This window comes from Anabrus simplex, chromosome 10, assembly GCF_040414725.1.
Source record: "Anabrus simplex isolate iqAnaSimp1 chromosome 10, ASM4041472v1, whole genome shotgun sequence".
Lineage (NCBI taxonomy): Eukaryota > Metazoa > Arthropoda > Insecta > Orthoptera > Tettigoniidae > Anabrus > Anabrus simplex.
Window position 1 is genome coordinate 28,356,952 of NC_090274.1, and position 26,503 is coordinate 28,383,454.

General features: G+C 40.3%; 1 protein-coding gene across 1 annotated transcript in view; it reads right to left on the reverse strand.

Annotated features, from left to right (window-relative positions):
• The window catches only part of LOC136881906 (putative inorganic phosphate cotransporter), a 106,929-nt gene that overhangs the window by 30,073 nt on the left and 50,353 nt on the right, over nt 1-26,503 (reverse strand). Inside the window, exons 2-4 of the mRNA XM_067154349.2 lie at nt 20,737-20,870; nt 12,411-12,641; nt 8,664-8,751 (exon numbers count right to left, since the gene is read on the reverse strand). Of these exons, the coding sequence (XP_067010450.1) occupies nt 8,664-8,751; nt 12,411-12,641; nt 20,737-20,870 (453 nt within the window). The remainder of the gene's footprint in view (nt 1-8,663; nt 8,752-12,410; nt 12,642-20,736; nt 20,871-26,503) is intronic.

Here is a 26,503-nt window from a genome sequence, read left to right on the forward strand (position 1 = left end):
AATTTAGGTACCATCCCGGCAGTTTCCTGGAGAAGTGGGAAACCGCGGAAAATAACTTCGAGGATGGCTGAGGTGGGAATCGAACCCACCTCTACTCAGTTGACCTCTCGAAGCTAAGTGGACCCCGTTCTAGTCCTCGTAGAGCCACTTTTCAAATTTCGTGGCAGAGTCGCTAACCACTACACCACAGAGGCGGACACAAAAGAAAGATTACTCTTTTATTTACACAACGGTCGTGCCCATCATAAGCTGAAAATAATTTGGTCGGAAATTATGACACTCTTCACAGAGCCCTCACGTTCAAGACACGCTGCAAGTTGAAAGTTTCCACCAGGAATAAGCTACTGAGAGAATTGGTTGGATCACAACCACAAACTGTACTGTTATTGTGCCACAGAGTATGCCTGGTCTGTTTGGTGCAACTGAACTTATGCCAAACAGGTGGACGTACTGTAGCTCTCAGTGAAACCTGCAAGTTTATAACAGGTTGCTTAAAGTTACTCCAGTCGAAAGGCTTTAAGCCCCATTCACAATGCAAACGTAACGTAACGTTAACTTAGAAGTTAGCGGCCATCTTATCTAATGGGTCCATTCAGAATGCGCCGACGCAAACTTAACTGCGAGTCCGTAAAATGAAGGGATTGCTAACTCCAAGCTCTTGCGGTTAATTTTACGTTAACTTTAAGAACCAGCCAATCAGAGCAGAGGTAAACATTGTGTGTTGTGCACGATATAATGGCTTCTTTCGACGAAACACCTGTAATTCTCTTTCAAAATAATATTTGTGTATAGGCTATGTATGATAGAAGGAAAAATAATTACAAATACGCTGTAGCGAAAAATAATAGGTGGAAATTAATATCCTGTAGTAATGAAATCTGACAATAAATGGCGGGAGACAAGCTCGCAGCGCTGGCAAACGGACGAGAGACAATCCCTGTCATAAATAAAATAGTGTCCCTGTATATTTCTTAACATTATGACGGACTACTAGTTTACGAAAACGATATCATCCAAACATCTCATCGGGGTGTGATAGATAGGGTCATAGATGTCGGTAAAGGAGACCTTACATTTCTTTTTTATTACAAAAGGGGAAGCAAATCGTAAGAAAGGCAAACAGTTCAGGTTTCATCCGCATGTCCTAAACGAACTGATGAGGGTCATTTCTTACAGTAGATTACCGAAATCGCCCTGAGATAACCTTCTTTGATTCAAGGGATGAACCCATTTTCTGCACCGTTGTTTAGATCGCCTTTTCAGGTACCGTAGGCCTACACAGCTCCCAGGAGCAAAGCAATAGATGTTTGAAGTAATATGGATTCCGCTACCACGTTGTTTGATTCCATCGAGGTATTGAAATATAAAACTGAGTGATAGCCCAAAACCTAACTTCCGTACTAAATAACATGGCAGTGTTTTGATTGGCTGCTGTGTACTCTTTACGTTAATGTTACGTTCCTCCATTGTGAATACCACAAATTTTACGTTAATTTTACGGTTACGTTAGGTCGTTAAGTTTACGGTTACGTTTGCATTGTGAATGGGGCCTTACTATCTCTCAAGAATGGCACCATCTTATGTTTGTAGAGAAGTGGCTGTAAAAGAGAGGTCCAAAGTCAAGCATGAAAGGGGAGAGACTTAAGTGCAGGAACAGTTTCCTCCGAACATGCAAAGTTAAGTCCCAGATGAAAGGGCTAGGTTACAGCTGTGGGAGATCAAGTTCTCCCAACTCTCAGGATCCATTCTGATAGAAAGCGAATTCTTACTACCTGGTCATTATGAGATTTGGATGGTTTGGAAAATGTTAAACAAGCTGTGGGCAAGTCCAGGGTCAGTTTGCATAGACAGAGCTACATCAATGCCGACAAGATAGTGTGAATGCAAAGAAGATCAAACCGTCAGGTGCCCGCTTCATTATTCGCTGTGTTCCATCTTCATGCAAAGATGCTCTTTTTCAAGCCAACCAGGTTACATTGGATGTAGCAGAGTTCTGGTCAAGAATAATATATTTTGTTTAAATGTGTATTACATCGGTCAACACGAATGTTTTGACTCTGTTCTCCGTATGTCTGACTAGTTCCTCTTGCCTAAAGCGAAGAGAAATCAATGGAATAATGGTTCTGAATTTGCTTTTGCACTCCTGGCATTGATTTTTTTAATGCTTGTTCTGACTTTTTACCCTAAGTTTGTTCCGGACGTCCAATAAAAGTCCTCTCCAGCCTTGAGGCTTAGATTAGAAAAGGCACGGTAAAACTGTCGCGGGGCCGATGACCTCGATGTTATACACCTTTAAACAACAAACATCATCATCATCAAACAAGAACTGTCGCGGAGCGAAAAAGAAAAAGCAGTTCAATCACCTCACGATTTCGAAATGGGATGTTGTATTTCTCCTCTGGATGTAAAATGCACAGTTCGTAGTGCCTCTGTTTTTCAGCAAAAACCTCTTCTTAGGATGAGATGGTTTGGGATTGGTTTCTTACTGTTTAGTAATTTATTATCAGAATGTGATATCTTACAATGCGGTTATTAATTGGCTTTATCAAATCGGATTGGAGATGTGGCGTTGTTGATGGTTATTGCATGGATTCCTGACATTTTCCGCATTGTACAAGTAGATTTCAAAGAATTATTTCATTTTTCCGCGTTATACAATAGCAGTAAGCTTCGCCGGGACAGACAGATACGTTTTATCATTGACCTGTCTGTCTCATCCTCAGCTTTGACAATATGAACACGTTTTACTGTATCAAACATAACAGGATGATACTACCAATCAAGTGAGCCAAAGTGTCTTTTTGTTTGTTTGTTTGTTTGCAAAACTCTCCTTCGATGAGAGAAACCTCTGAGGGTGAACCCAGGGTATTAGGGAGGAGGGGGGAAAGAAATTACCCCGGGTTCACCGCCCAGAGATTTTTTCACTCACACATTCACACAGGCCAGTGAAGAAGGTTATACAACGGCGATTTCCATGAAAGATACATGGCCGCTGTATCCGACACGGAAATCTAGAGATTCGAACCTCAGAAGTTCTCACTCCCAGTCGTATAACCAACACCGAAACCGCTCGGCCAAAGCAGCTAGGCGATGGGGAGGGGGCGAAGCGCAGGTACTTAGGTACAACCGGCGTTACTTCGTAGTAGCGCTACTAGAGGGCAGGCTATGCATTTCTCCGTCGGTTCTGAAGTGCGTTTAAAGATAAGGGAAATAAATCTTGGGAATATAGTTGTTCCCATTAACGGGGAGGCTACAACAGCAACATTATATAACCATAACATATTATTTTAGTGGTAACGAAATAACTTTATAAATTGCAACAATTTGACATGTTAAAAAAAAATCGAATCAAGAATGTGGAATGTATGTATGCATATTTATGAATGTAAACTTAGTAAAAACCGAGTGAGTGTGGGTTTGAACCTCGGTATAGGCAGCCCTGAAGATGGTTTTCTGTGGCTTCCCATTTTCACACCAGATAAATGCTGTACCTTAATTAAGGCCACGGTCGGTTGCTTCCCACCCCTAGCTTTTTCCTAGGTCATCGTGCGACCTATCTGTATCGGTGCAACGTAAAGCAGATTGTAATCAAAACTTGCTAAAACTTCTTTTTCATATGGCGTCTCCTTTTTTTTTCTTTTTTTCTACTGGGGGCGGGGGAAGAGCCCGAGTACATGTTCTGCTTGTCATAAAATTTAATTTACTCCTAAAATGAAGAATAATATTGCCGATTTCTTAAATCTCGATGATACGGGAAGAAATGGGTCACTAGCGCCAGCCTCTCACCTCTGAGTTCCGTGGTTCAAATCCCGGTCACTCCTTGTGAGATTTGTCTTGGACAAAGCGGAGTGGGACAGGTTTTTCTCCAGTTTTCCCTGTCATATTTCCTTCATTCATCTGTCATTAATAAATTATTGCACCAGAGGAGTGCATGGCTAAATCCAAAGTGCCGGCCTCACGTAAATAGAAATAATAATAATAATAATAATAATAATAATAATAATAATAATAATAATAATAATAATAATAATAATAATATGATGTTGAGGGTGATGATGATGATGATGATGATGATGATAAGGTTATATCCTTTAAAAAATGAAACCAATCTCAGTGCGAACGCTTGGTCAATAGTAAATTGTGATATTTTTCACCCAAACTTACGTCAATACCATTTTCATGGAATGCAAGCAAAAGACTTTTGAAATCATGATGCGTTTATCTCACACAGTTTTAGATAGGAGCCATATCTTAAAGGATGTTTGTAATTTACCATTGTGAATGGACCACTCTGTATATTCATATGAAACCTTGGATCACTGGAAAAAGGTTGATTCACGAGGCTGTTATCAGTTGATTGGAAACAGAAGTCAAGAGAAGATCGCTCAACTCCCACAAAACACTTATCAGTCATTCCTTATCTACACCTTCTTGAACACAGGTGACTTCGAAAGGAATAATACTGTGTGCCACAAAAGTTAGTGCACAGACCAGTTGATACGAGAGTTTTGTTGGAGTTGTTTTAGAACAGTTATACTGAAATTTTCTATGTAGTCAACTTCTAGAAAGTTTGCTTTCACTTACTTGTTCGTGGTTCCTCCCCTTAATCTGCCCTCTCATTGACAGAATTGCGTTTAGGATGATGAGGGAGTCCTTCATTATCACGCCTTTCATGGCCCTTTCCTTGTCTTTTACTCTGATACCTTCATTATTCATAGACAGGACCTCTTTCTTTCGCTGTTCTGATCTGAGTTATAACAGTCGATGGTTACTACTTAAACAATTACCGCAGCTACCCTCGGCGTTGGCCATCTCCAGTTGCCCGGGTGTAGTATACGAGCCCTGTCCATCTTTGTCCATGAATCACTGTTCTCTCATGATCTTCTCCCAATCTTGTCCTCTCTCCTAGACATTTCTCTTCTTCTATTTTCCTCTAGGTCTGACCACTGGTCATTTTCCTTTTACTTCTCTTTCATGTTCTCTTCTTGCAGTCCTGCTGGTACTCATTCTTCTTACATGGCCAAACCCCTTCAGTCTTGCTTTCTGGATCCTCCGAAGTAGAAAGTCTCCTATTCCCAGCACCTCTCGGACTTTTTTAATCCTGAACTTGCCCTTCCTGGTCTTCTGTATCACGGTGCGTAGGAACTTCATTTCTGCAGCTTGGAGTTTTGAGTTGTCCCGTTAACGTGGTAGTTTCCAAGCTATAGGCCTACGTGGGGATGGGTGCATAATATGATTTATATAATGTCATCTTTGCTTTTAATGTTACTTGTTTATCGCACAGCATTTGTCTTACTTGGTGGTTAAATAATAATAATTAATTATTATCGATTGGGAAAAATGAAACTGGCCTGGAAAACATTTACAATAGGACTAACGCGGGATTGGCACTTGTTAATGAACATCACAGAGGATGCTGGAAATGGTCTCATCTGAAGAAATGAAAGACTGAGAATGCTCCAGAAGTCCTGCCTCCACTTCACTCAGAAACCGTTGGCAGAACTCAACACGCGAAGGTTCGTCTGGACGCTTTAACGCATGCACAGCTGTAAATATGTAAGGATACAGATGCAACTCCTTTTTGATAATGCTTCGACACGACGATCTCTTAATTACCACTTGCACAAATGAAATGGCGTATGGCTTTTAGTGCCGGGAGTGTCCGAGGACAAGTTCGGCTCGCCAGATGCAGGTCTTTTGATTTGACACCCGCAGGCGACCTGCGCGTCTTGATGAGTATGGAATGATGCTGGAGACGACACATACACCCAGCCCCCGTGCCAGCGAAATTAACCAATTATGGTTAAAATTCCCGACCCTGCCGGAACCCCTGTGACCGAAGGGCAGCACGCTAACCATTTAGGCATGGAGCCGGACCCCACTTGCCTGAAATTTCCTCGCACTTCATTCCAGGCTTTCTTTCACTCGAGCAATGTTTTCTGATGTTCGAACTCTTTTCGGATAGTTACGGTTTTTATTTGCTACGGAACCCGTTTCACGTCATTTTGCTTCTAAGTTCTGCATTGCAGTTTTTGCTGGAGGTTTTGCCAAAACACTTCCAGTCTTAAACTCTTGCGCAAAACAGTTCCGCACCGGTTTTCCACGAATCGTGCTTCACATAACACTCGACAATGAGCACGCGCAGACATGTGACAGCAACTGATTGGTGCATCGAAATCACGGTTTCCAGCATTTCCTGTTCATTAACAAGGATCAATTGCGCGTCAGTCTTATAAATAATTTTTCGGGCCAGTTTTATTTTTTGCCCACCCGGTAGAATGGACACTGGAAGGTATAACAGTCTGCAATGAAGGTAAATAAATGAATTTCTTACTTTTACCTTAATTGACTTTTGTTCGGTTTCACATACCGCACTGTATATAAGTGAACAACAGTTATGTGTTTTCAAGAGAGTTTAATCCTGATGTAAACATGGTATGTCCACGCCTCCGCCAAAGAAATAGTTGCGATTCGCTGAGCGTGTAGTACCGACCTCCACCCCGTCAATGTCTCGTGTTCGGACGTACAGGGCTGCGCATCACATACGACAACAGTGCGAAGATCTGAACTTCTGAATAAACGACTAAACCTGGATTCTGTTCACTTAGTTTATTGAACACATTCACAATGCATTGCCTATGATCACTTCTGAGCGGTTTTCCTCTTTTGTGCTTCACTGCACGCGATGGGCCTACCTCTTGCTCCATTTCTCTCGCTATCACTACTGACATTGACTGCTTCTGCAAGATGCAACACCTTATCTCCACGCTGTGCAGCTTGGGACTTTCCCTCACTACGAGAAGCCTTCCTGTACTGCCTTCATTTCTCGTTATTTAATCACTATTTTATTAAACCAAAACCATATATATATCGGTATACATGACAACCATATTTTGATTACGTACTCTTCCAAAATCTCTAAATGTAATCAACTAAAATAAAATAAATGGGACGTACTACTTTTCTTCGAGTTCACATACAGTCGATTGAGTGCGATGGTTGCTTCTCCAATCAATTAAGTCCATGTCCACGTGCATAGGCAAGGTCAAATACAGTAGAGACAATGCGCGACACTTAACGGATTTAGCCTTGCTAAAATGGGAGACAATTCGACGGTGGCGCTCCTAGTGACTTGACCTGAAAAATCGCGCTAAATTCAAATATCAATGGAAATGTTTATACGGAAGTGGATAAATAAATTACGTCTAGAAAGAAAGTGTTATTGAGATATTAACTTCGAAGTTGCTAAGCAATTCTGGATAAATGAATGAAGAATTATTTAAAAGGTTATTCAAAGACTGAAATTAGACAAGATGTGAAATGGACTACTGTGAAATGGCTTGATCTTTCATTTATGCATTACTTTTTTAGCTTTAGCATTCCTGCCTGAACTCTTACGGTTGTACTTCTTTTTTTTTCTCATTTAAAAACATTGTATCATCACATTAAGACACTTGTCAATAAAAATATCGGCACATTCCTTACACATATGATGCAATTAATTAACATTTAATAGGTAGACAATGTTCCTCTTAACATGAAGCCTACTAACAGAAAGAAAATCTATAAAATCCCGGATTTAATCTGAGAAGAGGGATAAAAGAAAGAAAAGTATGAAAATGTTGTCGATAGTGATGCTTTGAGGAATATTTACGTACAATTAGAGTAAAAATGTAACAAACCCTTGGCTGCTAGTTGAGGATTTTTAAAGTCGCTGGCCTGGAAATGATCTGAACAGATCTTATAATTCTTATATAAGCGTAACGTCCCTTCTTTCTTGTACGTCTTATCCAAATCACTTCTGTAACATTTCAAAACCCACATATCACACCTACAACAACACATCGGTATTGAAGTTTAACTGCTGCACTATACAATAAAATATGCGTATTATATTTTAAGCCGGTTAAAATATGGGTCGAGCAGGTCAGAAGATTATGAAGTACTGTAAGGATCTCTGTCACTGGAAGAATATATTTGCAAACACAATATTACTTACATTTTCTTGTCACGAGGGAACTTGAAGAACGACCGCGCATTCTTCTCTACTTTATAGGTACTGCAGCCAAACACAACACATACCTTTCCCCTCATGTTGAGAGGAGATATCAAGGAATGACACACGCTACTATTTAATTATGTCAACTCACTGAAAACGCATAAATAACACCAAAAATTTCACATACCGGGCGAGTTGGCCGTGCGCGTAGAGGTGCGCGGCTGTGAGCTTGCATCCGGGAGATAGTAGGTTCGAATCCCACTATCGGTAGCCCTGAGGATGGTTTTCCGTGGTTTACCATTTTCACACCAGGCAAATGCTGGGGCTGTACCTTAATTAAGGCCACGGCCGCTTCCTTCTAACTCCTAGGCCTTTCCTATCCCATCGTCGCCATAAGACCTATCTGTGTCGGTGCGACGTAAAGCCCCTAGCAAAAAAAAAAAAAAAAAAAAAAAAAAAAAAAAAAAAAAAAACTTCACACAAAAATACACGTGCTCTTATGACAGAATCAGTAGTTTTCAGGTCTACTAGCTGGAGAGAGCTCCAATAGCTGTCCCTCGATACCTCGCTCAGTGTCGCGTATTGTCTCTACTGTATTCGGCAAGGTGCTCCGCCTATTTGTTTACATCAGGATTAAACTCTCGTGAAAAGCGGTATAACTCACCTGCGTACACGTAAGTAGCCATCCGCCCTCTCTCTTCGATAGGAGCCCATTTGGCCAGCAGGGTGTGTATGGACGGGAAGAGAACTCCCTGTAAAATAGATACAAGAAGTTTAGAAATGAGTAAGTCAGCGCAATCCTTTATCACGTCCTCACCGTGTGTTCCCGAACTCCGTAGCTCTTGCGAAAGGCAAGGGAATAAACAATTAAAAATTCTAACTACGTTCATTCTAACATTCACACAAGCTGGTTATATATGTAAGAGTTAATCTTGGCAAGACTGCTTGAAGAAGACTGAACAAGTACAGTTGGGTACTTATCAGTAGAAAGGTGCGAAGAGCCAATTTCAAAATTAAAACATCTTTTTGCCTCGAAAGGTGCAAAGGATCAAGAATCATAACATATCGTAGGCGCTGAGAAGACATTAAAAGATTCGTAAGACCACCAAAAGATGGCAGTGGTGCTGAGACCTAAAGCTCTTACAGAAGAATGGTTGCAATTTGCCATTCGTTTTTTTTCCTTTTTTTCAGTTAGTGGACGTAGCTTCTTTCCTTGTGATACTGATGTTGGTCTTACAGAGAAAAGGAAGGCAGTTACGTGAATAATTCCTTTGTTGACACAATTTGACAATATTTTGCACAATATCTACCTGCTGTCGTTATATTTATATTAGTTATTCATAGGTTTCACATTTTTTTTTTTTTTTGCTAGTTGCTTTACGTCGCACCGACACAGATCGGTCTTATGGCGACGATGGGACAAGGAAGGGCTAGGAGTGGGAAGGAAGCGGCCGCGGCCTTAATTAAGGTACAGCCCCAGCATTTGCCTGGTGTGAAAATGGGAAACCACGGAAAACCATTTTCAGGGCTGCCGATAGTGGGGTTCGAACCTACTATCTTCCGAATACTGGATACCGGCCACACTTAAGCGACTGCAGCTATCGAGCTCGGTTCACATTTTATTTGAGGAGGCCCCGAATGTTTATTTTGCCAGGTGGGCCTTCACTGCTTTAATGGTACAAAATGAGACGAAATGCAATGACAATTAAAAATACAAAATTCATCCGCTGATCAGAATTCAAAACGTGATGATGAAGAATGAATGGATGAATATGAATTTAAAACGATCAGTGGATCCGACCCGCAATGCCTCACCTCTCCAGAAACTATATTACTGACCAAGCGACTGCTTCCAAAGCACAATCCTGAATCGATGATGCTTGTTGTCTAAAGAGGTTCAAAATCCACGTCAACGGTCCAATGGTTCTTATCGCTAGAAAAATGAAATCATGGTAATTCTCAAGTTGCGGTACTAATCAAAAGTAGCGTGAACCTACGGTGTTCCAAACGTTATGGTTCTACTCACAAGTATTGTACGTCGAACAGGTAACGCAGACCTATGGTGTTTCTCACATAATGGCGCCATTCGTAGGGAACGCAAGCCCATAGTGTTTCTCACATAATGGCGCCATTCGTAGGAAACGCAAACCCATAGTGTTTCTCACATAATGGCGCATTCGTAGGGAACGCAAACCCATAGTGTTTCTCACATAATGGCGCCATTCGTAGGGAACGCAAACCCATAGTGTTTATCACATAGGTGTACTAATCACAGGGACTCGTACTATCCCGTGGTGTTCCTCACATAGTGGGTACTAATCACAGGCAACACCCAGAGACCCGTGGTGTTTCTCGAATAATGGTACAAATCACAGGCAACGTAAGCCCGTGATGTTCCGCATATAGTAGTACTAATCACAGGTACTGGAAATCCATAGTGAACGCTCTCTGCTGTTACTAATTACAAACCTATTGCGTACCTAACATAGTGATACTACTCGCAAGTAAAGACTACCCATGGTGTTTCCCGCGTGATGGTACTAATCACAAGTTTCATGGTTCTAATTCAATCATCACTTGGTCGCCTCTTTTAGTCATCTCTTGCGACAGGCAAGGGATACTGTGAGTGTATTCTTTGCGTCCACCACCCTGCAGGGCCCTGTTTCATAAAACTAACTAATAATATTAGCTAATAATATTATAACTCATAAAAATAATTATTAGTTAACCAAATTCTGTTTCATAAAGATTTACACATGACTAATAAAATATCTTCACTAATAATAATTAGTTCATTAGTCAGCTGATACAAATGGAGGTTAGAATCGGTCTGTTGCATATGTTCTTGGTTTGGGTTTGTTCCTAGCAGTAGGCTAATGCTTGACTACAACCGACTATTAATCCACATGTTCAAAAGGCTCACTGGATATTTTCGTTGTTGTGACTTCAATACATATGAAAATGGATAAAAGAAGTGAAAATAATGTGAGAGAAGAAAATTTCTTAGTGGAAAGTGATTGAGTTACAGCGTCAACTATTCGCAGCCTTTTGCACACTATCTCTCTCCTTGTTCCCTTTACTTTTTCATTTCATGTGCTCTTAAAAATCTCTGTTGAGAGCAAAATCTTTGTTTACTACCCCTGTTGGTGGAGGTGGTAGAATAACAGCCACGATATCCCCTGCCTGTTGTAAGAGGCGACTAAAAGGGGTCCCAGGGCTCTCAACTTGGGAGCGTGTGTTGGCGAACATGGGGCACTGAGATGAGGCCTGCCATTGCTTCAACTCACTTCTGTCAGGCTCATTTTCATCTACCATTCTGATCTCCCTTGTTCAGCTCTTGTTCTTTTCCGACCCTGACAGTATTATGTTGCGAGGCCGAGAGATTCTTTCATTTTCACGCCCTACGTGGCCCTTCTCTTTCTTTAGCCGATACCTTCATTTTTCAAAATGTTGGATCCTTTCCATTTTTCTATCTGATTAGTGTTATTATAGATGATGATTGCCTAGTTGTAGCCTACTTCCTCTTAAAACAATAGTCATCATCAGCATCATCTTGGTTTACTGGTGATATAAGCCACGATTTTAAAAGATACTTGGAGTGTCCGAGCAGAACTGCACTAGGGAAACACAATGATACTGTGTATCACTGCCAACCGGTGGAGTGCATTGCGAAGCTGCTAATTTAAGGTTATACTTCATTCCTTGCAGTGGAACGTTCTATTACCTACCAATCCTATCAAGCAAATACTCCAAAGTTATGTAATCTAACCTAAATCTCCCATTGTACCGGTATTCATATGTTTGTTACATGTCAGTACAGGCTGTTTTTGACGTAACATTTATTGAACGGTGAATACCTACACTCGTTCCTTATCACTATTTGAATCAGAGTCTACCATTTCAGTGATCTTCATGATTTTATTCCAAAATAGTAAAATACCGTTCACTTTGGTTTCACTAATAATATGAATTATTCGTCGCCATAAGACCTGTCTCTGTCGGTGCGACGTAAAGCAACTAGCAATAAATAAATAAATAAATAAATAAATAAATAAATAAATAAATAAATAAATAAATAAATAAATAAATAAATAAATAAATATGAATCATGAGTCAAAATACACTCATGGAAATAATCCTAATAATATGAGTAACTTTTATTAGTCATGTTGTCTATAAAACAATTTACTAATATTATTAGGAACATCTACTAATAATTTTGATTCATAAACTAATAACTAATATTATTAACTAATAATTTTATGAAACATAATACTAATATTATTAGTTAATATTATTGGTTTCTTACTAATAATATTAGTGAAAGATGTTTTATGAAACAGGGCCCTCAGGGGAAATATAAGAGCCCTGCAATGTAGTAGTCGTAATCACGGAGTCTGGTCGAACTCACCTGACTTAATCCTTGGACGACCCTCGAGGCGCAGACCAGGCCCCATCCTCCAACTGACGCCGCCAGCGGTGTCAGAATGGCAAAGAGAGAACCCACGATCAAGGAACCGAACATGAGGTACTTGGGACCAAACCTTTGAGCCAATTCTCCTCCAGGAACTTGTGTTACTACGTAGCCCCAGAAGAAGGAACTCAAGATGTTGGCTTTGCTGGTGTCGTCCCAGTCGTATTCCTGTGGACAACAAGGGGAATAATGAGCACTTTTAACATTTATAGAAATACTAGCAAGATACCCGTGCTTCGCTACGGTATTATACTGAAATTTATAATTGAATGCTTATTGTTTTAGATATATAATCCGCTGAAATTCGCGATCTGACTCGTTTTCTATTATTTTACAGCACGTTTCCTCCCATTTTCAATATTCCTTTCCAGCAATCGATTTCGTACTTCCCGGGCTAGGCTCAGGTATTCCTCCTGGTCAGTTGGGTCCGTAAATCTTTGCCATCTTTTCCTTTAATCATTTTTAATATGGATAAAATCCTTCAGGAGATCTGGCGTGGTGTCATATTGGGTGATTTGGCGGTACTGAACTCGCGGCTGGACTGCATTCTTAGTCTTTACCCGTCCAGGAGCCGTTGCCAGCGCGGTCCGCACATTTCACGACGGTCCGGAACATTATTATTATTATTATTATTATTATTATTATTATTATTATTATTATTATTATTATGTGTTGCTGGAATGGCTGATGACAGGGAAAACCGGAGTATCCGGAGAAAAACCTGTCCCGCCTCCGTTTTGTCCAGCACGAATGTCACATGGAGTGACCGGGATTTGAACCACGGAACCCAGCTTTGAGAGGCCGGCGCGGTGCTGCCTGAGCAACGGAGGATCCTTGTAAGTACATTAATAACAGTAAAATCAATTGGTCTCACCTCCTTCTATACCCCACCGCCGTTAAGTTTATTTACCGCCAACCCCCCCCCCCCCCCACAAAAAGAAATGAAAAGAAGGGTTGTTTCTTTATATTTAAGGGAGATTCCAAACACCAATGTTCACGTCTATTACCTTCAGTTTTGAGATATAAGTATCCCCATAAAAGTAATTTACTTTTTTCACTTCATTTCACACTACTCCCCCCCCCCCCAAGTGAACTTTCCCGAAAAAAATACTTGTTTCTTTAATAGTAAAGGATCTTCTAAATACCAATTATCATGACTCTAACTTCTTCAGTTTTTGATTTATGTGTCCTCATGAAAGGAATTCAACTCCTTTACACTCCCGCCCTCCAAGATGGTTTCCCGCCCAAAACGCGTTTTTCTTTGTTTTTAAAGGAGATCCAAATACGAATTTTCACATCTGTAATAACTTTAGTTTTTATTAGATGTATGTATTCTCATACAATTAAGCCAATTAATTTTTCAATTCTTTCGCACCCCCCCCCTCGCTTCATTGGATTTTAAGAGAATACGTGTAATTTTACTTTTAAAGCAGATTGAAAATATCAAATTTCACGTCTGTAAAATCTTCATTTTTGATATATCAGTAGCCTAATTAAAAGAATTCAACACCATTTTCAGTCACTTTAACCCCCCCCCCCCTCCACCCAGGTGATATTTCCGAAAACTAAAAATACACGTTTCTTTATGTTTAACAGAGATAAAAAAATACCATTTTTCACTTCTGTAACATGTTAAGTTTTTTAGATATACTGTAAAAATTCTCATTTCAAAATTTCACCCCTTTTGAGTTCCCCTTAAGTGGAGTTTTCAAAAACAAATCACCTATGTTTCTTTACATTTACAGGAGATTCCAAACACCCACCTTTTACGTCTGTAACATTTTACGTTTCCAAGATATTCTGTAGATATAGTCTTTTAAAAATTCACCCCAATTTGTCACTCCTGTTTAACCGCCATTAATTGGATTTTCCGAAAACAAAATATACGTGTTTCTTTATTTTTAAAGGAGATTCTAAATACCAATTTTCACATCTATAACCTTTAAAAGTTTTGAGATATAGATACACTCATTTTAAAATATTACCCCCTTTTCACCCCCTCCCTTAATAGGATTTTCCAGAAACAAAAAAATACGTGTTTCTTTATTTTTAAAGGAGATCCCAAACACCGATTTTCAGCTCTGTAATATCTTCAGTTTCTGAGATATAAGTAGCCTCATTAAAGGCATTCAACCCATTTTCCACCCCTTTTCACTCCTCCTATTGCGATTTTCCGAAAACAAAAAAATACGTGTTTCTTTATTTTTAATGAAGATTCTAAATACCAGTTTTTACATCTGCAAACTTTAAAAGTTTGGAGATAGAGATTCACTCATTTTAAAAATTCACCCCCTTTTCACCCTCCCATTAATTGGATTTTCCAAAAACAAAAAAATATGCGTTTCTTTATTTTTAAAAGAGATCAAAAGTACCAATTTTCAGGTCTGTAATATCTTCAGTTTCTGAGATATAAGTACCGGTATCCTGATTGAAGGCATTCAATCCATTTTCCCCCATTTTCACCCTTTTTCATCCCTCCTATTGGGGTTTTCAGAAAACAAAAAAATACGTGTATCCTTATTTTAAAAGAAGATTCTAAATACCAATTTTTACATCTGTAAACTTTTAAAGTTTTGAGATATAGATACACTCTTTTTAAAATTTCACCCCCCTTTTCACCCCCTTAGCGACGGAATATCAAAAAATCCTCTCTTAGCGAGCACCTACATCTTAATATGAATATATCCCCAAAATTTCATTTCTTTATGTCCAGTAGTTTTGGCTCGGCGATGATGAATCAGTCAGTCAGTCAGTCAGTCAGTCAGTCAGTCAGTCAGTCAGTCAGTCAGTCAGTCAGTCAGTCAGTCAGTCAGTCAGGACAAGTTATTTTATATATATAGATAACATTCTTTAATTGTTACTACGACTTTTATTATTATTATTATTATTATTATTATTATTATTATTATTATTATTATTATTATTATTATTGTATACTAGCTGGTATAGCTAGAAGTCCGCCTCCATGGCTGAAATTTTTAGTGTGTCACGAATTTGTTTCTCGGCCGTTCTAAGGATTTTAATTGTATATAGTTATGAATAAATACCTCCACATATGGTTAGCGTCAGGAAGGGCATCTGGCCGTAAAACTTGTCAGAATTCACATTAGTGCCGGCTCCAGATGATTGGGAAAGGGCCAGGGCCCGTTTTCAGTACACTTGTAATTCCGCCGTCAAATATCTGTGTTGGAATTATGTTCCATCTTTGCATTTTTTCTCTGCATTATGTTTAGTTGAAGCACTGTGGCTAGCGCTGGTACGAACAGGAGATTCCCCCCTCCCCACAGACGATTTTATGTCAGAGGTGCATCCCTATTGAAATTGCCCGGATGGGGGGGGGGGGGTTCCTTCATTATACAATAACGAGGAAAATGTAGAACTCGTATATTACTGAAATTAATATTTTACCGTGCATATTTTCATAAAAACGTCGGTAATAATAGGTACCTAGTTCCAAGTGCCTAATGGTTACTGATATTTTTATTGAACTTTGTAGTGAGTAACGGAAACATTTAATTGCTTACCGTACAATAAACTTTTCCAATGTTTACCATTCTCGTTATAACAACATAATTCAGAAAAATGATTTAAAATTTACGTTTTTCGGAGGGAGGGGGTAATTAACTTCTACCTTCTCCCCCGCCGGGTACTGACTGAAGTAAACACTAGTAGTTAAGCCCTATGACCGTTCTCACCTCACCTCCCCCTCCTCATTTCTTTCTGATTTCGCACCTTGGAAGGGGTCCACTATTGTATTGTTGGAACTAGCTGTTTGGTTTTGGCTGGCAGGCTGAAGCCTCGATGGCCAGTTGCATGTTTATGGTTGACAACCGAGTAGATCTTATGTTGGACTAAAACGAGTTTCAAATCGAAGTGCATCTGTATTTCCAGATCCTTCTGAGAGATTCAGGAGCGCATTCAAACTACTTTAGATTGATAATTATTTACATGAATTCAATAGGGACGGGGTGTTGGTACATTGTGTCGATGGTCTCAGAATCTCTGCTTCCAAAATACAAAAGCATATATTGTCATTTCATTTCTTATAATTGCACTTCAATCATCATCATCATCATCTGTTTACCCTCCAGGTTCGGTTTTTCCCTCGGACTTAGCGAGGGATCCCACCTCTACCGCCTCAAGGTCAGTGTCCTGGAGCTTCAGACTCTTGGTCGGGGGATACAACTGGGGAGTATGACCAGTACCTCGCCCAGGCGGCCTCACCTGCTATGCTGAACAGGGGCCTTGTGGAGGGATGGGAAGATTGGAAGGGATAGGCAAGGAAGAGGGAAGGAAGCGGCCGTGGCCTTAAGTTAGGTACCATCCCGGCATTCGCCTGGAGGAGAAGTGGGGAACCACGGAAAACCACTTCCAGGATGGCTGAGGTGGGAATCGAACCCACCTCTACTCAGTTGACCTCCCGAGGCTGAGTGGACCCCGTTCCAGCCCTCGTACCACTTTTCAAATTTCGTGGCAGAGCCGGGAATCGAACCCGGGCCTCCGGGGGTGGCAGCTAATCACGCTAACCACTACACCAGAGAGGCGGACATAATTGCACTTCAATACGGAACAAAAATAAAATTTATAGCTTATAATTAAGTTCCAACCTGTTAAAAGATTGGGGTATCGACTGACCACCAAAGGCGTGAAAACATTCACCCGTGGTTCAGCCCGCTTGTCGCTGCTGACTACCATCCTGGAAATTCAACCTCCTTCGTCAGTCTAGTTCATCGACGTGGTCAAGAGGGAAATACCGGTACATTTTAAGCTTTAAGCCACCCCTTGCCCCCTTTCCCGTTTGACCCCCAGTTTGTGACTGTATTTTGAGTAGAGCTGTTAGTTCTTTCTTTAAGCGTATATGTTAAAATTACCTTTTCTGCAATGAAGTTGAACGAAAGACCAATTTTATCTTACATTACTTTCTTGTTATAAGTGACTATTTAATATTAATATGACGGGGACGTGAAATGAATCCTCATGTACTACTTAGTGTATTGCAGGCACCATTGTAAAATTGGACTTGGCTTTAGCGTAATTTCAGGCAACATTCAAACTACTTTAGGTTGATCTTTATTTACGTGAATTCGGGTGTGTGTGTGTGTGTGTGTGTGTGTGTGTGTGTGTGTGTGTGTGTGTGTGTGCGAGCGCAAAATATCCCGCTAACCGTTACTACCATCCTGGAAACGTACACATGCCCATAGAATAATGTTTATTTCTGAAGATATCTGTAGAAAAGAATTGGCACAAGAAATGTATAAGTGCACTGGAATGTTTGAGACTGAAGGAATGTTGGAAGGTTTCGTAAATTATATCTGGCAGTGGTATGCTTTGTAAAGAGATCAGGATGTATGAGTGTTGTATTTGCGTGGAATGTAGGTAACTGATTTTGGGTCGTAAATTATTGAGCAGAAAGCTTAAAGATTAATGTAATTTGATGTGTTTTCTTTATACAAAATTTTCCAAAATCATATGTATAAACTGCAGGGTCTGTACAGGGAAATGCAACAAGGAAAACGGACTTAATGGACATAGGTCTAGAAACCAATCGTTTCAGAGATATGACGTAATTAACGTTTAAAACCGCCAAAACGTTGTTCATGGTTTGTGTTACAGGTACCAGTCTCCACACAGCATGTCAACCGCGTCTTGTATTTGTAGCGGCATTTGAAGCAGTCGTCACGACGCCCATACGCGGAATGAATGATCTGTGAGTCCATCCACATTAAATTCTTTCAGAATAGATTCAAGTGCAGTAGTTCGTTTGAATTTGTTTTTTAAATTCATATTAAAGTCTGAGAATGTGTTGAGGGGAAAACTCGATGCATCTCTTTTACGATTAGTTTTACATAAGAGTCGCTCGTGAATATTTTTTAGAATATCACCTACGAACTTTTTTGTTCTAGTCTATGCCTTTTACAGATAAATGCCCGTATTCACCAACGTTGCTGTTATCTTATATTTCCAAAATTCGGATAATGTCATTATCTCGAATAACGTTCACTTCTGTATTCACCACATAATTTATTATCTCGGTTTACCAAAACTAAGATTTCGTTTCAGTCTGAATATGAAACTTAAAATTTGCATACTGGCACTGGAAACAAATGACTACGTGCTTATGCTATTATAGAAATGTAATCAAGATTTTAACTGCGGTACGTTCGGTGTTTTGCAAATAATTTATAATAAATTATGTCCGCTATTGACCAGAATAGCTTGCTGTCATTTCTTGATGGATGCAGTACTTTTGCATTCATCTCTTGGCACAGGCCAGAGCGAAGTGTAGCTTCCACCGAAGCCCAGTCTCATCCATGGCTGTGATAATATGGAAGCTGCTGTAGTATCGGTGGTGCTGAGTAATGACATTCGGAGCGCATTGTGTGTTATGAAAGGTGTTGCTCATAGCGTCAGTCGGGCTGCAATAGCACTGCCTGACCCAGTGAGGAAAGCAATGGAAAACTACCTCACTCCTCCTCTTGCCTAGTACGCCTCATTTTGGTGCCGCCATTGGTTTTTTGTGGTTTTCCTATAACTGCATAGGCTTTGGTGGTGCTATTTGAGGATCCAACCAGCCTCTGGGATGATGTTCTAACAGACAGGCATTGACCAGAAACGAAGAAAAACTCCTAATATGACGTTCCGAAAGAAGGAATCGTTACTGAATTTCGTTTCAAAAAGCAAGAACGTCATAAATAAGATGAAAACAAATTATAGTCCACACACTGTATATTTCACTCAAACAATAAGGCAGTATTCTTGAGTTCTTCATTAAAAACTCATACCCAGTTGTGTACCATACACGATGTAAGCAATAATCGAGATTTTATCATGGGGCTACATATGTGTTGGGAATTCCAGGTTATGTTCGATCATGGATAACATTGACAGTGTCTAATCTTTATGTAACCTAAAATGTGATTCAAAATCAGTGTCATCGTAGGAAGTATGTAGCCTGTTATTTTTATCCACCCACGACATTTCTTACATAATCTTGGTCATATTCTCGTCGCTGTGATTTTCTCTTTCAGTTGAATATTCCAGCCTTCTAGGAGCTGCCATCTTGAAAGGCTATTATTGTAGATTTCCTATTTTACTTGCCAACCATTCTCCGGTAAATTTTAAACCGAGATAATGTTGTTGTTGAATATAAATTGCGCTATTATCTCGGTTTTCTTAGCTTTAAACAAAGATAAAAATTTTACTCGCGTTGGTGATAAAAAAAAGGGAAATATCAGCTCTAATCGCGTGGAACTTTATGTCCAAGAGCTGAAAACTTAACTCTATATGGGGAGTTGCTAAGGAAATCATCCTAGCAACGTTTAAAGGCTGCGTAAATCTGTCTGAACATTAACCTGATATTTGGGTTTTCTTATACCAAAAGGAAGTCGCTAATGCAGAGTAGAAATAATGTAAAAAATATAATAAAACTTTTAAAAGGCTACGATACGCTAGTGATTACAATCTTGAAACAACGCATAAAACATTTTTTACTGAAGAGATTTATAGAAAAAATTAGCATAAGAAAGATATAACTTGACTCAAATGTTTGAGACTGGAAGAATGTTGGATACATAAATCTAGTTTTGTAGGGAGTGTTGCGTGCCTAGTAGGGTTTTCAAAAGCCTGTACCCCTAATATTTATGCAACTCCTAAAACAGATACGTTGTTCAGCCACACGACACCTGTTACTGTACCTACTTGTTGATATCTACCTTAATACTCTGTACAAATGAATTTCTTAATCCTTTTATATGTATGTTCAGTCCGTCAGCGCTTCCGCTGGTGGGATCCTCAACAGCTCTGCCATCAGCTGTCATAGATGGCCTAGACATCACTGAAGAGGCGTACTAGGGAAATGGGGAGTGAGGTGGTTTCCCGTTGCTTTCCTCACCGAGCCAGAGTTGCTATTACATATCAGTCTGCCAAGTCCACTGAAATGCATCAACCGACCCTATGAGCAACATTTTCACACCATTCCTAGCAGGAATTGGCATTACTAACATACCTCAGTCACTTTCATACTGTCAAAGCCAAGGATAAGACAGAGACAGATCTATGAAAGTAACAAAAATTGCTCTAGCCTATACCAGAAGACATAGTGCACTGTAAACACTAGGTCCTGCCAGCAAAGGCATTGAATCCTTTTAGATATGTTTAATAAGAGTGGCACCTAAAAAGAACAGCTGTGGTGTGGTAAGAAAGGTCAAGCGCTAAACATGCGAAGGTGCCCCGAAGGTCATAATCGACCGAAACTGTGACTTACCGGGAAGTTGGCATTTTCTGTGTTGTTCATCATCGCTACGATACCCACAGACAGGTTGACTCGCAGTGCGTAGGCGAAAAGAAGACACAGGAACATGAGGAGGCCTTGAATATGCCTCACACCCAATAGAGGAACTGAAACATGGATAGATATAAATAATATTAATAGTAAATACTCAGGATTGAATTGTGAAGGAAACAAAGAAACGATTTCTAAACTACAAAGACCACACAGACTCACTTGGAACAGATATAATACAAAATCCATATCCCGAAATGGAAAATTAAGGCATTACAACACTAATCAAGCCTTAAGCACTATACACATCTGCAACGCTGATCATTGGGGGCAGATCATCGATTAAAGATGTAGATAAGCAAAAAAGAAAAATCTTAATGAAGATTTTTCGACCAGTCCGTACAGGGGGAATCTGGTTGATTAGGAAGTACCATGGCCTGTACCAACACTAAGAGAAAAATCTCATATATTTAGGAAAAGTCGTGTGAAATTTTACGAGCATATTTTCAGAATGAGTAATCAGAGATTGCCCAAAAGAATTCTGAACCTTGCGCTATCAATGAAAGTAAAAAATAATTTGCTGGTCGAAGTTGGAACAGATCTTCTGGAAATAGGCACCTCAGATGACATTGTATTAGACGGATGTAAGTTCAGAAAATTAGTTGACAATCACCACTTTATACGCCGTCCAAGCAATACCACCAACAAAACCTGGTCAGAAGATAGCAAGAAAAGCTACAGCGAGAGGATGAAGACGTTTAGGGAGAAGAAAATCGCAACGACAGCAGCTAAATGAGTTAAATAGTGCTCCTTAGTCGGGCTTAACGAAGAAAAATGTTGATAGATAAATAAATAAATACGTATTCATTATGGAGTGTTATAAGTTTCAGCGATCAGTCTACAAAACTGGAAACCAGAGACCATTTCAAGTAGTTGGCCTGTGTATTCTCCCAGGAATATAGTATAGTAAGTGGAATTGAATTAAGGTGCACCAAAACTAATGCAATGAGCTATATTTACATCTGCCTGTTTTCAGACAGTATTTGCAGTACGCGAGTGAAAGCTGGGTTGACTAAGGATATCTTGTTCATAAGTTAGAAGTAACAGACATGCAAGTGGCGAGAATGATTGCAGGTGCAAGCAGGCGGAAAGAATGGTAGGAGGCTACTCGAAATATGGAGATGGGGTTAAGTTAGGAATGAAAATGAAATGGCGTATGGCCTTTAGTGCCGGGAGTGTCCGAGGACATGTTCGGCTCGCCAGGTGCAGCAGGTCTTTTGATTTGACTCCCGTAGGCGACGACCTGGTCGTCGTGATGAGGATGAAGTGATGATGAAGACGAGACATACACCCAGCCCCCGTGTCAGGGAAATTAACCAATGATGGTTAAAATTCCCGACCCTGCCGGGAATCGAACCCAGGACCCTTGTGACCAAAGGCCAGCACGCTAACCATTTAGCCATGGAGCCGGACAGGTAGGAATGAATTCGATTGATGAAGCAGTAGGCAAAAACCGGCTTCAAGTGAGACAGCGTCACACTTGTAACGGCCTGTTGTTAAAAAATTAAGACTTTCAGAAAAAATCAGTCTGCATTAAAACTATAGGTCATCGCTTTGGGAAAGAAATATCTTCTTCTTTCTTAATCTGCTTACCCTCCAGGGTTGGCTTTTCCCTCGGACTCAGCGAGGGATCCCACCTCTACTGCCTCAAGAGCAGTGTCCTGGAGCGTGAGACATTGAGTCGGGGATACAACTGGGGAGGATGACCAGTACCTCGCCCAGGTGGCCTCACCTGCTATGCTGAACAGGGGCCTTGCGGGGGGATGAGAAGATTGGAAAGGCTAGACAAGGAAGAGGGAAGGAAGCGGCCGTGGCCTTAAGTTAGGTACCATCCCGGCATTTGCCTGGAGGAGAAGTGGGAAACCACGGAAAACCACTTCCAGGATGGCTGAGGTGGGAATCGAACCCACCTCTACTCAGTTGACCTCCCGAGGCTGGGTGGATCCCGTTCCAGCCCTCGCACCACTTTTCAAACTTGTTGGCAGAGTCGGGAATCGAACCCGGGTCTCCGGCGGTGGCAGCTAATCACACTAACCACTACACCACAGAGGCGGACGAAAGAAATATCACTAGATAAAATATGTTTATGTCCGGTTTCTTCAACGAATGTTAAGTGTTAACCAAACCAAACCAAACCAAACCAAACCAAACCAAACCCCATGGCACTGCAGCCCTTGAAGGGCCTTGGCCTACCAAGCGACCGCTGCTCAGCTCGAAGGCCTGCAGATTACGAGGTGTCGTGTGGTCAGCCCGACGAATCCTCTCGGCCGTTATTCTTGGCTTTCTAGACCGGGGCCGCTATCTCACCGTCAGATAGCTCCTCAATTCTAATCACGTAGACTGAGTGGACCTCGAACCAGCCCTCAGATCCAGGTAAAAATCCCTGACCTGGCGGGGAATCGAACCCGGGGCCTCCGGGTAAGAGTCAGGCACGCTACCCCTACACCACGGGGCCGGCGTTAAGTGTTAACACTGTTGCTAAATATAATTAAAACGGAATTTAACAAAATGACCGGTTCATCGTGAATTGTTAATAAGAAATTGTTAATACTTGTGTTAAATTAATGACACCAGCCCTGTATTAAACCTTTTAAACAGCTGTTAAAAATCAAAATTACAGCATTTAGAAAACGTATGGTTGAAGTTTCACCAACAACAGGAAAGGACTTCTAGAGTTGTCATAACAATGTTTTCTACGGATATACCTTATTACCAAAGCCATAATGAAGAAGATATGATACTAGAAAAATTCAAAATAGCCTAGGTTAGATTTTCACACGTATAGAAACTAATCAGCTTCTCCAGAGCAGCAGTTTCTTATATCTCTTAAAAGGTGAGGCCAGACCCTGCGGCCACCCGATTTCAACGAGCTTCAATGTACCTTTGTGGGGTGGGGGAACGACGACGACTCACTCAGCAGTAACTCATGTTAATACGCTTTCGTTTTCGAAAAATATGAGGTCAAATGTCATGATGCAGGATCCGCTTCGGATAACGTGTAGGTGACAGAACACTTAAAAGGCGATTATTTTTTTTTTTTTTTTTTTACTTAAACATATGAGGTCCGCAAACTAGAGTTACACCACAGTCAACCGGAGTGATGGCCTAGTGGTAAACGTAATCGCCTGCGAACCTCGAAGACGTGAGTTCCAATTATTATGCTTCAGACTCAGGTGTAGGCGACTATGTTCATGTGTACAAAGAAAGAGCGTGTAGAATTGTGCAAAGAGTTTCTTCTGCCATTGCAGCAAAGGGTAAGCCAATACATTGTTTTTCCGACAGAGAAGGAATGCCCGAAAATCAGTTCAAGACATATCTGTTATAGCATTTCTCCAGTGTTTTAGGAGTCCTAGATTGCACTCTTCTAATTTAAGAATATATTGATTCTGATATAACCATCCGTTCTTTTATTTTCAAATAAAATCTATAACAACGTTTATCTCGTATTCATTACAATAACGTTTTTGTTGCTTCTTCGCGGTCTCTATTAACCATAACCTATACTAAAATAGTGACAAAAATAACATTCAATTAAACCGCTCTGAGCGCTTTATGTAAAGAAACAAAAGACGCCCACCGTCAAACACGTTCAGAAATCTCACGGAAACGAGTTAATTTGTCTCTAACACTGCTCTACCAATTGTTTCGTAACAAGTTAGATACGTATTCGTAAAGAGGAGACTTTTAACCGAAGTGTTTAATAAATTGTTAGTTAACATTTGTTACGTGAAATTCCATGTTTCAGATTAACAAATGTTGAAATTTCACGATAGCAGCCCACGAACCACCTGTAGGCGTAAAACTTCTCTCTTGGAGGAGCTTGTTACACTTGCACACTTCTCCTGTTTTGCTTCTTGGCCCCTCAAGGGTATTGAGGGTTTTCAGTTCTTGAGATCTTGGTAATAACATGTTCTCTGATGCCAAGTTAAGTATCTGGTGTACCTAGAAAAACATCATTAATTCATGTCCATTACCATTGTTTATCTGCCTCTGCATCGTTAAAATCTCACAAATATGTTTGGAATGCGTACAGGTCGACACATATCACTATTTCTCACATACCGGCTTCATTTTGTAAACCAAGTAATGGATCAAACGTTTATAACCTTGAATTTTCTGATTAGTTTCATGAAAAATTGGAAATAACCGAAAGGTGTTAAGATTCCTAACTTAGTGTCGTAACTGCAATTCATGCATGCGCATTCAAGTAAGACAGTTGATGAAACTTAAAGCTAGTTTACACGATGACAAATTTCGGCCACTTCCAACTTTTTCGGAAAACTAAACTGGTGTTTCTGAGCTTATAAACGTTTTGCTCCGTTACTTGGTTTGCAAAATGAAGTGGGGATGTGAAGAAATATCTGGCAGTCCAGATGTGTTTATCGGATTTTACTGATGTGATTTTAAAAGCCCGCCTGGTGGCCACGATCACTACGGCGTTGGAGACTAAACGGCCTGACATCGTGGTTAACCGGTTGGTCGAAAAATTTTCACCATCAGAATGTTGGCCGGAAGGGTAGGGGAGGTGGTGGTATACATTTTCTAATAATTCGATTGCATGCCAAAAGCCTGGATTCAATTCCAAATCTCTCCACAGTGCTCATATGGAGTGAGGGCATATGACGCTGTTGATGGTGATTCGTCCGTCGGATGGGGACGTTAAGCCTGAGCAAACATCTTGGTGCTATTCGACAGGAGTAGGCTAAGTGCCGGCACCGGATTTCACCCTCTCCCCTCCTGCTGTCATAAATTACGCCATTCATTTAATCACATTAACTCCTCTGACGTCAGGAAGGGCATCCGGTCATAAAAACCCGCCACCACAGATTCATCATCTCGCCTCATACCCGACCCCGTAGGGAAACGGGACAAGGGTTGGACAAACAAACAATTATGTTATTTTAGAAATAAAGTCGAATGCACTATTGGTATTGAATCTCTTATGGAGGTTAGTAGATGGATGGACCAACGAGTTAGAAAGAAGGAATGGACTGACAATTGAACTCTGAAACAAAATTAATTCTGTTAGGAATACCTGCACGTATGAAGTTACAAACAGGATGATAGAGACTAGTTAGAAGTTCAGTAGTGGCACGGAATAAATTTATAAGCAGAGTAATTCCTTAGTTCAACACAGCTGATTTCCTCCTGGCGGAAAAAATTTCCAAAATAAGTTATCTAAATGATTTATTAACGTTTACGAAATATCACTTTAAGGCATAGAATTAGATATTTTCTTTTTAGATTCAGTCCTCCACAGTTATCTTCTTTCAGTCAAGTTCCAGGTCATTCTAAGTGTGATGTATTTATCCATTCCCCATTCCTTATTTATGTGTTTCTTTTCTCAGTCTTTAGTCACTGACAACACCTCTGTCACGACTATAGTTGCAGCAAGGATGCGAGCATCCATAATAATTAGATAATGCTGAAATAAAATGCAGAAGATATCATGAAACTACAGTAAGCACTAATGTCTCCATGTGACCAACCACCTATGCAATTACTTTCAAGAAATCAGTTTCATAAAATGAGTTACGAAACCTAGTTTCGTTGTGTAAACTATGCCAAATACAGTAGAGACAATACGCGACACTCAACGAGATATCGAGGGACAGCTATTAGAGCTCTCTCTAGCGGATTGACCTGAGAACTACTGATTCTATCATAAGAGCACGTGTATTTGTGTGTG